This window comes from Drosophila ananassae, chromosome XR, assembly GCF_017639315.1.
Source record: "Drosophila ananassae strain 14024-0371.13 chromosome XR, ASM1763931v2, whole genome shotgun sequence".
Classification (NCBI taxonomy): Eukaryota; Metazoa; Arthropoda; class Insecta; order Diptera; family Drosophilidae; genus Drosophila; species Drosophila ananassae.
This window is the reverse complement of record NC_057932.1, coordinates 16,195,982-16,213,451: the sequence shown is the minus strand read 5'-3', so window position 1 is coordinate 16,213,451 and position 17,470 is coordinate 16,195,982. Positions and strand designations below refer to the sequence as shown.

The window sequence follows — 17,470 nt, the reverse complement described above, 5'->3', positions numbered from 1 at the left end:
CCTGTTTGGCATAATTATGCGCAGACACTCAGAGACTTCGACTCCGACTCGTTTTGTTAAAAGGCGGTTCAGTTCAAAAACCTCAAAATAAAATGCAACTAAGACTCCAAGACTTGCTCACTGGCTGTATCAAATTTTGTTTAATTGTCGGCGTTTTCAGCCCCATGCCAAGTACCAAGTACCAAGTACCAAGTCGTCTTCCCAGACATGGATTCTTCAACATTGTAAGCGCTTTTGCTGAGTTGGCATCTTGTCTCAGTGCCCCACCATCTTGCCCCATCTTTCAAGATCTTCCTTCATTCCAGAACAGAAATCTGTTCCCGTTTTTCTGCGGACCTGATGTTGTTTGTGCTGTAAATCGATACATTTGCACTTGGCTACTTACAGAAGTCTGTCCGCCGGAGGACAGAGGATTGCAAGAGGACAGTAGAGGACAGAGACGGACAGAGGGGGACAGAGACGGACACAGGCGGACAGAGGCGGACAGTGCGGACAGAGGCGGACACATGGACAGAGGCGGACAAGACATGGACATGAAAACAACAACAATGGGAACTGAAGACGTGATTTCTGTGCGGCTTTGATGGTGGTCAGTTTTCAATGATCATTGCATGCCACACTAAGACCCAGTTGTTGCAACAACAAGTTGCAACTTGCCTCGGCTCTAGTCTCAACTCTATCTAGGGTTAGGCCCTATACCTACTACGATCAAATTGCAATCCGTGGCCCACCTCATTAGCCTTATTACATGTGCCACATCAAATTAACAACCAGGAGCTGTTGCAACTTCCAGTTGCAACTTGCAAGTTTGCAGATGTTACAGAAAAAAAAAACGAAAAACCAGTCGTTAAGATGCACTAGCTCTTTTTCCCAATCTTTAGATGCCTCTTAGTCACTCTGATTTAAGGAATTTCAATAATTTTTAATATAAATATTTAAAAGTCTAGAAGTGTTTATTAGATGGTGGGAAATTTTGGATGAAAAGAGCTGTTTATCTCTAGAAGGAATAAATATTTTTCTTAAATCTCAAACAAAGCAAAATACCCTTACTATCTCTAAACTACAGGGTAGTAAAGTACTCTGGAATAAACACTGTGTGTGAGAGCTTTGGAAATAGAGACTTATTCCATTTTTTTTTTAATTTTCTTCCCATTTCCCTAGAGAACCCCAGAAGTTACAACCCAGTCTCCAGAATCCCAGTAAGTCCAAAAAAAAAAAAAAAAAGAAACAAAAACAATCTCCAATTTCTGGGTCATAATTTGCCCAACTTCTCGAGTGTTATTTGAAGCTGCCGACCAAAAAGCCACCAAAAATAAATAAAAATAAATTTAAAAACAAAAATTCAGGCAAAACACGACATGGTCAGGTTGTTGTTTCTTTTTTTTATAATTTTTTATGAGCCGTGTTGGAGTTCGTATGTAAATCAAGTGGATGCGTTTCGGGCTGTACGTGTTGGATCTTGGATTGCAATTTCAATAACAAGACACGGAACACTTTCAAGTCGAATGCCGAAGAGAACGCTGCCAGACGAGGCTATAAGTCGAGTCGAGTCGAGGCAACCTAATCCCAACTCGGTCAATGTAACGCCCAAGATTAGATACTCCATTTGAAGGTCACAGCAGACACCTTTTTGGTTGCAATCTTTTATAGAATTTTTTATTTACTTTAGAGACTCCAACGGTGCATTCTTATCACGTGGGCAGTGGGTATTGTCTTTCTTTGGGGAAATCCCCGGGTGGGGTTTACTCTGGGCATTCTTTGAGTTTCTTGCAATAATATTGACTCGGAATACAGTGTTTATAAATAAGCTAACTTTGGCCTTCGTTTGGTTCATTTTTGTTTGGAATAAGAGCTTGTAGTGAATAGTTTTTGCCGAGATTTAATTTAAAACCTTTTCCGTTAACAAAAACAAACTCAAAGAGCTAAAATATCATAAAATTGCCAAAAAAAAACCTTCTAAAAGGGGGAAACTCCAGTGACGAAAGCACTTGCTTCATAAAAAATACCCTAAATAGTCTTGAAAAGATCTAAACCTCATAAAAATCAAGTATTTCATTGAAAATAAGCATTTATTCTAAAAAAAAACACATAAAAAACACCTCATTTAAATGCCAAAATTCCAGTGACGAAAGCACTTAGCTAAAAAAGCTTAATACAAAATACCCTAAATAAATTGTAGAGATCTAATACCATTAAAAATCAAGTATTTTTTCGAAAATTATTTATTCCAAATAAAAACCAATAAAAAAAACTCATTCCAGTGACGAAATAATTAAATAAAAATAAAATAAAAAACCCACTATATCCCTGGGACTTTTCTGCATCTCGGTAGTAGGCCTTGATTGAAAATAAATGTCCAAAAAAGGAAATCACAGTGTGGAAATGGACAGAAGCCACCAATGCCGCCAAAAGACAGATCTCTTTTTTTAATTTTATTTTATTTTTTTTTTTTTAAATACAACGCAGGCAATTGGAATGCCGTTCCGGTTGTCCAAAAAAAAACGCACAAAAAAAAGTAAAAAATGTAAAATAAAAAAACCAAAACAAAGGCAAAAAACCAAGCAAAAACAAAAACATTAATTGCTCATCAATTGCTGGGAAAGGCAATCCAAACGAGTTCAAAGCAAAAAGTATCCCAGCATCGCAGCTAAAAAAATGAGCAAAAAGCACATTTTGAACCAAAAAACTGACCCACACAAACACTTGTTGTTTGCCAAAAAAAAAAGCCAGTCTTTAATGAAAATTAGCAATGATATTGGGGAGGCGAGGGGCAAGGCCGTTTTGCGCCAAAAAAAAAAACTGCCTATGCGAATTTCGCAAAAAAAATGTATTTTTGGCATCGATGATGATGCGCACAGAATTCGTATTTTTATTTTTATTTGCTTTTATTTCCATCCCCCCCCCTTTTTTTTTGTTTGGCGAACCAAAGTCGAAACGGAAGTGTTTTCGCGATGTGTAAGAGATGGTTCCAAACTCGAATCCGAGTGAAGTTTTGCCGATCCATTCCAAAGTTGAGAAATTCACACGCGATGACTGGGCCTCCTTGGGCCACAGATACAGATACAGTTACAGATACAGATACTTTTGGATATTATTTCGAGACTGACTCCCGGAAAAGGGGTTTTTTTATGAGCCATAAATAGGATCTAAGAGTCTAAGACTTGAAAAAAAAAATAAATCCTATGAAACAAATACCAAAAAGCTTTTTTTTAATATTTTTCCCACAATTTACTTTCCATTTTATTATTTATTATTTACATAAAGCTTTTCAATTTTTTTCACTTTTTTTTTTTGCTTTTTTTGTCCCTTTTTTTATTGGTAAAACATTTAATTTATCTAATCATGTTCTGTTTTTTTTGCGCCCAAGTGCATTTTGTTTATTTAACACAGATTATATGGCTTATTAATTGTTGTACAATGTTCCTCAAATGGCTTTTTTATGGTTTTATTTACAAATACTACACGTTACGATGTAATGGGCTTATAAAAAAGGTGGGAAAGTTCTTGGAATATTTTTTTAGAGTTTTATTTTTAGTTTTAAATGCAAAAAATGATGAGAAAGGATAAAAGAATAAAAGGGAATAAGGAGAGAGTTAAAAGGTATAGACTTAAAAGTATAGTTTTAAAACAAAATAGGAAAACATAAATTTTAGATATATTTTTAAATTAATACTTGACCTTTCTTCCTTTGATTCTAACTTTTTTAATATTATTGACCTTGCTTCTTTTGATTTTTAATTTTTTTTTATTATAATATTATTTTAGTCATAAATAAATAAACATTTAATAAAAACTTTAATAAAATAAAAGATAAAGAAAAGACCAAAAATCCTCAGACCAAAAATAATCCCTAAGTACTATTAAGCAAAAATTAATTAAAATATAAAAATATATATTATTTACTAAAAAAACATTATAAAAAATATAGAATAAATAAAATATCTATATTTAAAACAGAAATGAAAGTTTTTAATTATTTAGAATATAAGTAAATAAAGTAAAATAAAGAAAAAATTAAAAATACGTTAAATTAAGTTAAAAACTAAATATAAATATTTAATTACTATTTTTAAAAATATAACAAAAAAGTATAAAAATAAATCAATTAAATACCTTCCTCCCAGACCTAAAAATAAGACAAAAAAAAAAATAATAATTAATAAGATAAACTCGAAGCCCTCCATCATTTCAGGGCTTAGGTGGTGAAGGGCCATAGGGAAGGGGTGGGGGAAGTACGGGCCATGTGGGTGGTGGGGCTAGTGACAGTGGTGGTGCGACCGCCCGCCCGTACGTCCGACCCACCTGACCACGCTAATTTGTTTTCTGTTTGAATCACCCGTGTCTTGGCTCCCTGGACGGCTGCTCGTCTGCCTCCGTCTGGCCAAGTGACTAACCCAACCACCCACTCCGCTTCAGAGCCACCCACTCCACTCCACTCCACTCCACACCATGCCCCACTATCAGTCGCAGCAGCGACGCTCCGAGGCAGCGGCAGCGCAGCAGTCAGTGTGCCAAGCGCAACTGGTCGTCGCTGCCGACTGCGCTGCTAGCAGCGTTCCCAGCGGCGCACGCGACTCTTGTTGACACATTCCCGGCTGCGCAAGCAGCACTGCCCGCGCAGTCGACGTCGCAGCAGCGCAGGCAGCGGCACGCGATAAAGTACGACTGCTCTGTCGCTGCTGCTGTCTCTGCCTCAGTCGCAGTCGCAGTCGCGCTTTAATTAGTCATAGAAGCTCCGTTACTCTGGGGTCTTGGGAACCGAAAAAAAAAAAAATTGCGAAAGGGTTACTAGAGAGAGGAGTGGGGGGAGGGGAGGGGAGAATGCTAATTACCAAGATAATATCAATTATGCTGCCAAAAAAAATGGTATTAATATTAATAATTCTGATAATAATAATCAGAATGGATTTTCGGGCCAACAAAAAAAAAAAATAAGCAAGGGGGGATATATGGTATGGATTCCACCCACCCTCCCCCTATGGAACTTATCGATTGTTTGCTGTTCGGGGCCCTCTGATAATAAATAAACGGCAATTACAGAGAAATTCGCAATTGGCTGCCAAGTGAACGTCACGGCAAACATGACACCTACGTCAGTGGAGAGAAGTCCACACCTTCCTACCCATCACCCACCTACCACCCACCCCCTACGACGCAGATACTCCCATAATATCTAATCCCCATTGCCATTCTATCCGTCCATCTGAAAGTAATCCGAAATCATACAAAATGTCAATGGTTATATTTAGAAATGGGTGCTGGAGTGCTGGGTGCTAGGGTGCTGGGGTGCTAGGTGCCTGGTAATACGTAGTACGATGGAATACTGGGTAGGTAGTGCCAGGTACCGCCCACACACCTATCTAGGTGTTAAGTCCCACGGATAATCAGTTACGAGGGGGGATTAACTTTGACATTGGCTCTAATAAATTAAACAGATTCAAGAATAATTGATAAGATAATATTAGTTGTATGATAGACTGTATTTTTATTTTTGCGCTGCCGCATAACGTACGGCTAGACAGTTTAAGAGAAGAGTAGGAGTATGTTAAATGTAATAGGCTTTTAATAGATATTATAATTTATTTTATATCTATATGTCAAGATCTAAAGGGATTAAAAAATTATTTAAAGACTAAGAACTACTACTAACTACTACTACTATTTAAGATTTAATTTCTCTTTATTTTTAACACAAACTAAATCAAAACAAAATAAATAATAATGATCTATTACCAAATAATACCCAAACAAATACAACTTTTGATAGTAAAAACTTAAGTAATACTAAAGAAAAAAAGCCCCATTAATTGGGAAACACCATTGAATCATTCTGTATTTATTTTGGCTTCCAAACACATTATGGATGACCACTCGAAGACTCAAAACAGGATCATGGGTAATGCCCCCTATCGGATTATAAGTAATATTTTGTATAACTTGGCTTACAGCCGAAATTAAGGCAATTGTGATTAATGGGCAATGGGTAATGGGTGAATTGAATCGAGTCGAGTGCCAAAATAAAATCAAATAAAATATTCTTCGTGGGTGTCTCCTGTCGCCTCTCTTCTGACTCATTATCCGACTGTCTGGTCTGGTAGTTCGAATGAATTGCTGCTCCAGTTTGTGTATTGATATGTGAACTGTAGTATCCATTAATTTATCTAACGGGGGTCGGTCGCTTATTCATTCATGGTTCGGTATTAGTCAACACCGCCGTTGAAGACAATTCCAAACAATGGGGTGATTTCCCCCCAAGAATTCATTAATGGCACACGGCGACCAGCCCCGACGACATCTTGTGACGACTTGCGGGCCGCGATAAGGGGGCTAGAGTTCAATGGAAAAGTTACCAGAATTAGTCCTAACCGATGTTGAATCAAAACTTTTATTGCCACATGGCGGGGGTGTTGGGGTGTTGGGGTAGAGCCCCCTAATTATAGACCCACAATCCCATCGATCTTCAAACCTGGCTATAAACTGTCACCCACTCTGGGCCTATAAACTTTTCCACGCGACCTTATCGCCAAAAAGCGCGTCATCGGCGGCCAAAACTCAAGACCTTATTGGCATAATTTTTAAAAAAGATACTCTTTCAAGGGGTATGGTCACTCTTTTAGAAACTATTCAAGTCCTAACATGTTTGGTTTTTGGTTCTTTCAACTTTTTATTACTAACTATTATGGAATAGTCTCAAGTAACTAGATTGGTTGTAAAGATATTTCGCTTAAACTCGGTAGAGTTGTGTATTTTAGTCCTATTAAGTATTATATAGATTTGGATCATCGAAATCGGTCTATATATAGGACCTTTTTACTTTGATTTCAATGTTTATAAGGTTAGAACCCCTCTATCTTATATAACTTTACTTGAAACCATTCAAATCTTAATATTTTTGGTTTTCTTTATAAGTCTAGTACGGACTAGCCTCAAGTAACTAATTAAATTTTAAAGATATTAAGCTGAAACTTGGTAGAATTATGTATTTTGGTCCTATGAACTATTATATAGATTATGATTATCAGAATCAGCCTACTATAGCCTATATATAGCCATTATCTTCTATACAGTTACTTTAAATTCAATGTTTATAAGACTAGAACCCCTATATCTTATAAATTCTACAATATTCTGATAAAATAACACCCCTTAGGGTATCTAACCTCCGACTTGTCTAAGAACTAACCCTCTTACTATATCATCGTCATGTCACGCATTGATTTCTCCGATAAAGCAAAGAAAAAAATGAAAAAAAAAATCAAAAACAATTTCCCAGGCGATGAGTCTTGGGTTCAAAGTTCGAGATGATCGTACATATGGGCAATGCCACAACAAAAAAGCAATTAGCCATTAATTGCAGGTTCGTGATATCACTTGCCAATGATTTTTCAAAAAAAAATAAAATAAAATTAAATAAAATACATAAAGACTTGTCTTAGTATGAGTTTATTTTCGTGTATATATGTATCTCTGATATTGAATTGTAAATCAAAGCTAAGATCTTGTAGCCAAGATACTGTAGCGCCTCAAGAACCCGACTCTATAAAAGTGACGGCTCTGGGGAATTGAATTGTAAATCTTAAAAAACCAGTTAGCTGGTTGGCCAGAATGTGCGTCAATCACTTCTTGCTTTTGGCCAAATGATCTAATTACGGTGGAAAGTTTTCATTTCCAACTCTTTTTTTTTTTTTTGATCATTTATTTGATGATGGGGAAATGGCGGGAGAATGTCTAAATGAAAAGCTCAACAAAAATTGATTTGATTTTTCAAATCAAGTGCCAATTACTATACAAATAGGGGCTCCACCGTTGACAACTGACAGCCGACAGTATTTTCATGAAATTAATTTGCCATCTTAAAGGGTTTGATTTGAAAATAAATTATGCGAAAAATTTGATAAGGGGTTTCTTTGATTTGGTTTTTTAGAGGCTAGGTTCAGGGGTTATGAGACTATTTAGGGGTTATCCTAAAGGTTTTTAAAGAAAATTGGTTTATGGCTTGGATAGTAATTAAAATGAGTAATTAATTTAAGAATCTTAACATTTAATAATTTGCTCTATAAACTTATAATTTTATTGTGGAAATATCATAATTTAAAAATAATATTTTCCTTTATTTTTAAAACAACGAAATATTGCTTAACTTTAACTTAATTATTTGTTAATTTTTTGTACAAAAATCTACATTTTCAAGTTATCGATTTTTTCGACAAGTTGATATTTTGTTTGATTTTCGATAATTAGAAACCATAATCGGTTAATCGATATTTGTAAAGTTTTTAGGGGTTTCTTCCGAAGTTTCTTGTTTATTTTTTGTCTATAATTTCAACTCAAAATAAAGAGAAAAATAATATTAAAAATAGTAGATGATAAGAATTGGTGGAACTTGATTTTAAGACAATTTTCTGAAGAATTAAAAGACAATGAATTCTTTAGTTTATTAAATAAAAAGTCATGGCTTAAACCCTTATCTCTCAGACCTCTAATTAAGCCTCTAAGACTTGAGAGAATATTTTAAAAATAAAAATAAAAAATATCCCCCACAAAAACTAGCAAAAATCTTATCAAAAAAACCAAATCTCTTCCAAAACTTAGAAGATGAAACCTTTCTTCTTGGACCACAGAGAGTGAGAAAAAAAAGAAGTGTGATATAGAGATATCCCTCTAGATAAGCTTAAAAACTATTGGAGCTCTACGAGATGAATTTCCCACGGCCGAGAAAGGCGAAAAAAAAATCCCCTCCCGAATGGCTTTTGAAAAAAATGATTTTTGAACTCGGTTCGCAATGAATGCAATTAATTTCGCATTGAATGGTATGGCCCTGCCACGCCTTTTTGGATATATCTCCACCCGCCCCTCCTTTTACTAAGAGCAAGGGAGTCTCTCATATGACGCAAAACAATAAAATAAAATAAAAAAAAAAATTATTAAGAAGGTGTACATAATGAGACACACACTTATGGTCCGCACACTTACGCACACCAGTTCAGGTGAAGAAAAATCCCCCTTTTCGGGCAGAGGCGTTTAGGGGGTAACTATATATACGTAATTGATGAAAAGTAAATATAAAAATAAACACTAGGGAGGGGTGGAGTATAAGGGATGGGGGTCTCCCCCCCCAACAAATCAAATCCAATAATAATTATAAGCGTGGCGCGCACTTCTGACTTCGATTACGATTCCAAATACAATTTTTTTTTTTATTTATTTTTTTTTTTTTTTGTTTGTTTGGAACGGACGGAATTTCGCATTGACGTTGTTGTCGTCGACGTCGACAGCGGCAGAGACAGTAACTGCGACAGCGACTGCTCTGCTTGGAAGAGATAGCCGGACAGCGCAGTTGGCGTAGGCAGAGGCAGAGGCAGCGACAGCGGCAGCGGCTGCGAAACTGGGGGACTGCCTCACACGCAGCCCGGCCGATTTTCGTATAAATATAAAATTATGCGCCGGCCGGAGACCATGAATCAGTTTTCGCTTAGACACACGCCAATGCTAATTGTCCCGGGCCTGTGAACTCCAAACAGTGCGAAAGGAAGACCCAGTCTAACACTAAAAAACTAAAATATTTATATCCCCAATTCCCATCACCTAAACTAGTGTTTTTTTTAAATAAAAATAACAAAAAATCAAATTGAAAATTAGAGTAAAAAAAAAACAAAAACTAAACACTCCGACTCATTGCAGTCAAAATATAGAACGTGATCAAGTTTGACAAAAAAAAAAATAAAAATAAATAAACAACAAAAAAAAGTAAACAAACTACAAAAAATGTGCCATCAAAGTAAGTAAAAAAAAAAAAGTAAAAAAAAATAGTAATTTTAAGGGGTGGTACAAAGGTCTAAGCGGCGTAATCGTAAAACAAGAAATTAGATCACCCAGCCAGAAGATAACTTTCCCGATGTCTTTCGCAATTGTTTATAAAAAGATGATTGGCCAACATTTCGTATATCGATATACAATACTATATATTATATATGATGTGTTGTAGTACGAACGTATCTGGGCTCCCATGATTAATAATAAATAATACACGTACTTCAAATCACTTCCACCTCCCAAGCTACCCAGATACCAAGCTCCACCACTCTTTTTAGTTTTCTTTCCATTCCAAAGTGTGATTCCCCCTTCGATTCGATTGTTAATCGAGTTTTTAATAATCGGCTTGGCATCGAAAGGCGCTATCCATTGGCTCGAGGGTCATACTACTACTCCTATATATCTTTTTGTATATATCTTTTTTTTTCTAATTTTTTTTTATTTTTTAAAAGGAAGTCCAATGCCCAAAAGCCATGCAATTAAATACCATTTCATGGCGAAATAGTCAACAGGTTGCTTCGTTTTTTAGTTAAAAAAAATTATATATAATATCTAAAAGTTAGAAACTAGTTTTCAAAAATTTTGTATATTTTTCTCGAAAAGTTATAATATATAATAGCTTCTAGTGAGTTTTTATATAATTTTCATTAAAAATTTCATAAAAATGATATTCATTTCCAATAATTTGTAAATATTTCAAACCAAACACTAAAGATTTTCTATAATTTTTCCACTTTTTTATTGAAAACTTTCTTATTTCAACTTAAATGCCTATGATTTGAATTTATTTCAACACTTTTTTATTGAAATTTCCCTAAAAGTTATTAACTTTTCCCCTTTAAACCCAAAACCCACTTAAATGGTTTAATTTTTCATCTGAAACCCTATATTTAATGACTAAATATTTGCAAATTTAACATTTGATTTGTCTCTAGAGTCTATACTCCAGACTGTAGACTTTTAAAAAACGTGGGGAAAAATCCACGAGAGAGAAAATCCCATGAATGAAACTCAGTCACGTGTAAATAATAATTAATCATAAAAAATGGCACAGTACTAGAAATTAGAGGTTTTTTCTTATAAATATTTATTTAAATAAAACAATAGTTAAAATAATTTATAGATTTTATAAAAATTATACAATTTTTAAGGGATTTTAGGCAAAAGATACAAATTATTAGTTATTTTTTTTAATTTTAAATATTAGTTTTTGGCTAAAAAAGAAACTTAATATTTGTTATATTTTTTAAATATTGTTTTTTTTTATCAATATTGTAATAGTTTTTATTTTTGGCAAACAAAAATCATATTCTAGAAGAAGACCCTAAAAATTAGGCAATAATTAAGCTCAATTATGAAAATCTCCATCTTAAAGTGAAAAAATACACAAAAATCCTTAAAAACAAATTAAAATATATACAATTTTTTTAAACACCACTCTTATTAATTAAATGGCCCATAATTACATTTTGGGGTGCAATAGACCCACTTGTTAGACTCTCAAGATAACCGTTAGCTCCCTGATAAGTCCAGCCCCCTTTTGGGGATCAGGTCGGATCATGCCTTTTTTGGCTCACATGATCCGTCATGCTCTCTCTATCTCTCTCTCGTGCTGGCCACTCGAGGCTTGGGATCTAATCTCACCGATCAGCTCACATGAGTTCCTTTTCCTTTTGATAAGCGGAGCAGCACTCTCTCTCTCTCTCTCTCTTTTCCCCTTTCTTTGTATAGCTATCTCTTTCATTACTTTCGCTAAATTAATCACCGTTATACCGAATACGAATTCCGTTAAACGAGAACTTTCCAGTAAATAATTAGCCAATTAAACAATGCCAATAGTGATTATTGGCCTTGGCCAGCTGATCGCAAAAAAAAAAATGGCAAAAAAAACTGCAACTAACGGTTTTAGCGGCAGCACGTGCCTTATCGCAGTCGACGCAACCGCCTCGGTAAGCAGCGCAGCAGCTGAGCGGGCCAGAGCCGAGCAGCGCGTTATCAAGTCGCTGACCTACCGCAACATACCGCACTTGGGCATTTGGGCCGGATTGGCCAAGAGAGAGAGAGATACAGCGAGAGAGAGGGAGAGCAATACTGAGTGTTATGAATTATTCAAACAACGAGTGGCTTGGCTGGCGGGCAACTAACTTGACGTCACTATAAGCCGCCACTGTAAGCCGCCGCGCCGCAGCCTCACAGCCACCACAGTCTGGGCCACGTCTGAGTGAGAAAAGAAACGTACAAAAATACAACAAAAAAAATACAATAAAAAAAAAAACCCAAATACCTATGAGTAATCTTTTCTGGTGAAATTCAGCCAACATTTTTTTTTGAACGTGTGTGAGAGAGACAGTCAGGCAACAGGCAACAGAGAGAGAGCCACAATCCATGACAAATACTCAAAAAATAATTTCAAAAATTGCTCAATGCAATTGTTATTGTTATTGTTTTTGGTTTTGTTGTTCCTGTAATTGTACTCCACTCAGTACACTCTCTCTCTGGCTCATCCTCGCTCTCTGTTGGCCCAGGCCCAGTCCCAGGCCCACAGACCCACTCCACTCGAATCGACTCTCTCTCACAATCAAGCGATCTGTTCCGATCTCGCAATCTGCCAATCTGCTGCCCACCTTCTCACCTACTACTCTCCCTCTGCAATCGATACTAACGGGTATAATGGTGAGTGTGTGTGTGCTAGTGCGAGTGCGAGGAGTGCGTGCGTCGGAGGAGCAGAGGCTTCAAAATTACGAGCTCCGCTGCATCGGCAGTCACTCAGCCAGCAGCCGTCGAGCAGCAAGCAGCAGCAGCAGCAGCATCACAATTACCGTTATTTAGTTAGTTAGTTATATTAGCCAAGTTAATAGCCCACCAATGCCAGCCTTTACCTTAAACGGTAGGTACTTCAAAAGGGGGCTTAAAATACAAAATAATTTAAATTTCAATTTAAAATATTAATTAATTATTTTAAAATTAATTAAATTTTTAGTTACTTCACAAAGTGTCGGAAGCGGTAGGAGGAGCCACTTCACCAGCTGCCATCTCAACAGACAACTCCTGCTGGTCATCATGATGCTGGCCAGCTTCCTGCCCTTCAGCCAGGCCAGGCATCTGCACGATCAGGTGGCCGCCCTCGACTATGCCACCTCCTTCGAGGACGACAGCTCGGGCCGGGAGCGAGAACGGGAGAGGGATAATGCCGCTGCCGCCGCAGCAGCTGCCATTTTAGCCTCGTGGCGCCAGCATGCGAATCCTTTTCACGGCCTGGCCGAGAGCTTCGGCGAAGGAACCTACGACAGCAGCAGCAGCAGCAGCAGCAGCGACAGCGGCGACTTCGACAGCAGCAGCAGCAGTAGCAGCGAAATGGGTCTCAGTGAGAACAGTTACGAGGAGATCGCCCAGGCTGCTCTGCGTGCCGCTCGACAGACCAAAAGGGAGCTCCATCGCCGCCAAAGGACACGCCACGCCCGCAGCCACAACCTTCGGCTGTTCAGCGCCCCCAACCCCCAGATCCCGGAGTGGGAGAACCCCTGCGGTGGTGTCTACCAGCCGGGGGATAGCTCCAATCAGGAGGACAGCTCCAGTCAAGGACGAGTGATCAAGCGCAGGGTGAGTGCCTCAAGATAGACTATGATTTTTGTGAAAAAAAATTAAAACAAAAAGTGAGTCAAGGATCCGAGGAAAAAGTTTCTTAATCAGAAAAGTGTTTAAAAAATAGTGTTTTTAAGAAAAGAAAAGTTTAAAATGTAGATTTCTTTTTTTTAAGATATTTATTTTCAATATTTTGTACTTTTTTTGTTAAATTTTTGAAAACTATTTCGAATTTCTGACTTTCCAAAGAGTTCAAGGTTTTAGAAAATTGTGTTATTATTTTATTGTTAAATTGCTTTAAAAATAAGAGTTTTTATTTGAAATATTATCTTTAAATATTTTTCAAACATTTTCAAAACCGTTTTTTAAGCAGTTTTTGAAAAACTATATTTTTTTTAAACCTTTTCATGATCTTTTCTTTAAAAAATTTGATTAAAAAAAAGATAAGACTAAGAACTTTAAAGATCCAAAGTTTCTAAAAACAAATATATATTTTTATTTATACAAAATTAAACCTTAAAAAAATATTAAATTAAAAACCTCTAGAAGTATGACCTTTTCCAACTTAGTTCCTTGTCTTAAGACTCTTTTATTGTTTTAATTTTTGTATATTTTTTGAAAAAACTTTGTCATTGTGGCCAAAAATGTTAGCATTACTCATGTTTCTCCTCCCCCCTCTCTCTTCCCCTCTGCAGCATCTCCTCGCCCTGCGGAATAACACGATGAGCGAGTACCGCGACATCCGGAGCCGGGCCAAGTTGGAATACCGCGACTTCCAGCACTGGCAGCACGAGTACAAATTCCTGCCGAACATGACGCGTTCCACCGGAGCTGTAAGTACTTCAAAGCACACACATATTCATAATTCTTACTTGAGCGGGACCTGCTCCGCCCCAGGGCGGCCCCAGACCAGTTTCCAAGACAGACTCTGACTCTGTCTCTTGTTTCCCATTCCCGTTCTCGTTCCCTCCACTCCAAAACCGTACTAACTTAATTTTTCTTTGTGCCACCTTGCAGGTTAAACTAAAGACCTGGTACCGCAGCATGCAGACCTTCGTTGGTAGCTTTGCGTATTTGGGAAAGGCCCAGTACAAGTACCGGAAGGATCACCAGCAGAGCCTGGACGCCGTCACCAATGAACTGCACGCCCTGCTGGTCAGCGCCAGGACGATGCTCTGCGAGATCGAGACAACGATCAACGCCTCCTATCCCAACAGCAATGGCGCCAAACTGACCAGGATCAGTCGGGAGGTGATGCAGGAGCGACTGAAGTTCCATACGCCGGCCGATGGTAGTGAGGCGGCGGATGAGCGGGACCTGAAGGTCACCAAGGAGCTGTATCTGCAGTATTTGGAGAATGTCTTCAAGACCCTGCACTCGGCGTTGAGCCGGAAGCACCATAGACACCCAGCCAGGACAGCAGCAGGTGGAGCAGCAGGAGCTGCGGCAGTGGCAGGAACAGGATCAGCAGGCTTGGATTCTGGTAGCCTGCGAGGAGGTAGCTCGGAAAGCTTTGAATTGCGAAGAGGTAGCATTAGTTCCGGTTCGGAATGTGCTTCCGGAGAGTGCTAAACAAGAAGAGGAGGAAGAATACAAGCCCAGTATTATAGCCAGGTTAACAGACAACCAAGGCAACAAACAAACAAAACAAACAAACAAACAAAACAAAACAAGCTCCAAGCCAAGCCAAGCCAAAAAGAGGATCGATCCCCCAAACACACCCTACGAAGAATTTGTCGAATGCCATTTGTTTTTAGACACTTATGATTAGTATTTATTTATTTATTGAGAGTACTTAAGAGTATTTAGAAGTATTATGCAACATGCCACATACAACATGCAACATGCCACATGCCACGTGCAACATTCAGCAATCATCATTCCAAAAAAAAAAGCAAACCAACCAACAACCCATCCTACGACTATTTATTTTCCATTTCCTTAATTTTTTTTTTTAAATTCCATCCCCCCCTCTATATGTGTAATAATTTATTTATTTATTCTATATTATATATATAAAATATTATATATATATACTATATGTGTGTGTATTATTAGCTATTTATTAAATATATTTATTAAAAAAATATTTATGTGAAAGCCAGAATAGAGAAAAACAAAAACAAAAAAATGCTTAAATCTACTGTGATTTATTTTAAGTAATTTTTTTGAATAGTTCTTAGTGAAGACGATTGAAATGTTAAAGGCAGCCAACTATTGTATATACATTATTGTGCTTAGTCCTTAAGATTGTGACAAAAAATAAATTAAACAGAAAAGACAAAAAAAAAGTAAAGTTTCTTGTAAGTAGGGAATTTCCAAAAAATAATTCTCATTTATTTTTTGAACCAAAGAAGTCCCCCATTTGGGTTGAAAATGCCCTCTTATCTCTGGCCCTCTGACTGTAAGCCCTATCTGTCCTATTATTGCACTGGCACATCCGATCGTTTCTGGTTTATAATCTAATTGAAGTAAACCATATGGTATTTATTGCTATTTTATAATCAATAATTGATCCATTAAAATTCTTATCGCGCTCTTGGCTTTAATAATCTTTATTGCATTCTTAGGACTGTACTTTGGTTTGCATTTCCGATGGGTAGTTATTTTTTTAATATTTCTCTTTGTGTTTTAAATGTCTGGGTTCTATATTTTATTTTCTTTTTTTTTAATAATTCTGTTTTTCTGTTTATTGTTTTCTGAAAGGGATATATTACTCCCGGTACTTGTAGCATATTTGCAGAAATCTTGTAAAGTAAAGTAAGTATGTAAAAAAATGGTATGTTATAGCCGGTACTTGTAGAGTATCTTGTAGAGAACTTGTAGAGAAATCAAAGGATATATTATACCCAGTACTTGTAAACTAAAGACTTGTAGACCTGAGAAGCTTTTATTTTTTTGTTTGAAAAGTGACATAGAAAAATCTCTAATAATACTCATAAATATAAACTCTTAAATTCAATTAATAAAGTAAAAAAAACTTCCAAAATGTTTCCTGTTATAAACTGTAATCATAATTGTAACTACAAGCCCCATTTATTTTATTAATTTGCAATCGGAAGTTGGCTTATTAGCCCTATCTCTGGCAATATTTATGGCCCACTTGACTAAACGTTTTCGAAACGTTTCTGTTTCCAACTTCCGATCGGAACACGCTTATCATCCCGCCAATATCCCTATTAAATTGATTTTAGGGCAACCACTTATGGCACTCCGTCCGGCAATTGAGTTCTAAAGTATGTATATCGAGTGACGAGATCGCCTTCCGTTTCCACTCACCAGCGATCGAAATAAAGCCAAAGCCAATCCATGGTATACACGTCCTCCGATCGCAGTAAGTCGGTCGGTTATCGGTCGGACGAACCTTATCGACATTATTCATGCTACCGGCATTTGATGAATGCTGTCCACTTAACTCCTAGCTCGAATTAAATGTGTTTGCAGTCGATCGGAAGACGTCAGCACTTCTTGCCGCAGGTCGGCACTGAAATTCTTACTCTGCCCTCCGTCCATGCCATTACTCATACGACGCGTTGTCCGTTTCTTCTGGCCTGTTGTCGGCCGCCCTCTGGCGGAGAACTGCAGAGGCTCCCTTAGTAGGTCATGTAGAGAACGGAAAGGGAAATATTGTCAAAGGGAAATTTTCCTCATGGCTCCAAAGTTTTCTGTTCACTTTCATTAAATTTTATGTTTTTTTTTCATAATTAAAAATTCAAAAAAATTAATGGCTATATAATTACCAGTTTTGATTTATTCTTTAAGCGAAATATCTTAAAAGGTTACTTGTTCGATCCTTCATCATTCCTCCAATCACTTCTCGTTTTTTCTTGGATTTCTTAGATATTCCATTTCAGAAACACAGTGGAGTACCAATATGCCCCCAGAGAAGGCTATATCTTTGCCAATTTTTATCCAATTCTATTTCTTAATTACTTTCAGCAGCTTGGTCTTCACTTTGCAATTTTTGCACAAACTTTACCATTTTGACAGCCTGTTTCAGTGTTACCCTTGAAGGCAAACCTTCAAAAAGTATTGCCACTTGCATGTTTCAACCCTACAATCGATAACTGACTAT

The 17,470-nt window shown here is 37.0% G+C and overlaps 1 protein-coding gene across 2 annotated transcripts; it reads left to right on the top strand.

Annotated features, from left to right (window-relative positions):
- The first annotated feature begins 9,598 nt into the window (after positions 1–9,598).
- On the top strand, positions 9,599–15,446 carry LOC6505178. 2 transcript variants are annotated; one of them, XM_032452103.2, is made up of 4 exons: positions 9,599–9,778; positions 12,794–13,413; positions 14,091–14,228; positions 14,413–15,446. In XM_032452103.2, exons 1-4 carry the CDS (start codon positions 9,766–9,768, stop codon positions 14,965–14,967), a joined length of 1,326 nt encoding a protein of 441 aa, XP_032307994.1. In that variant the 5' UTR covers positions 9,599–9,765; the 3' UTR covers positions 14,968–15,446. The 2 variants fall into 2 exon arrangements, with proteins under 2 accessions (XP_032307994.1, XP_001965487.2); XM_001965451.4 differs by lacking the exon at positions 9,599–9,778 and adding an exon at positions 12,573–12,700.
- The last annotated feature ends 2,024 nt before the right edge of the window (positions 15,447–17,470 follow it).

Excerpts from the sequence above, each read along its gene's own strand:
- LOC6505178 (XM_001965451.4), top strand. The coding sequence starts at position 12,679 with ATGCCAGCCTTTACCTTAAACG. Across the intron at positions 13,414-14,090 it reads GACGAGTGATCAAGCGCAGG|CATCTCCTCGCCCTGCGGAA; the intron begins GTGAGTGCCTCA and ends TCCCCTCTGCAG. Across the intron at positions 14,229-14,412 it reads TGACGCGTTCCACCGGAGCT|GTTAAACTAAAGACCTGGTA; the intron begins GTAAGTACTTCA and ends GCCACCTTGCAG.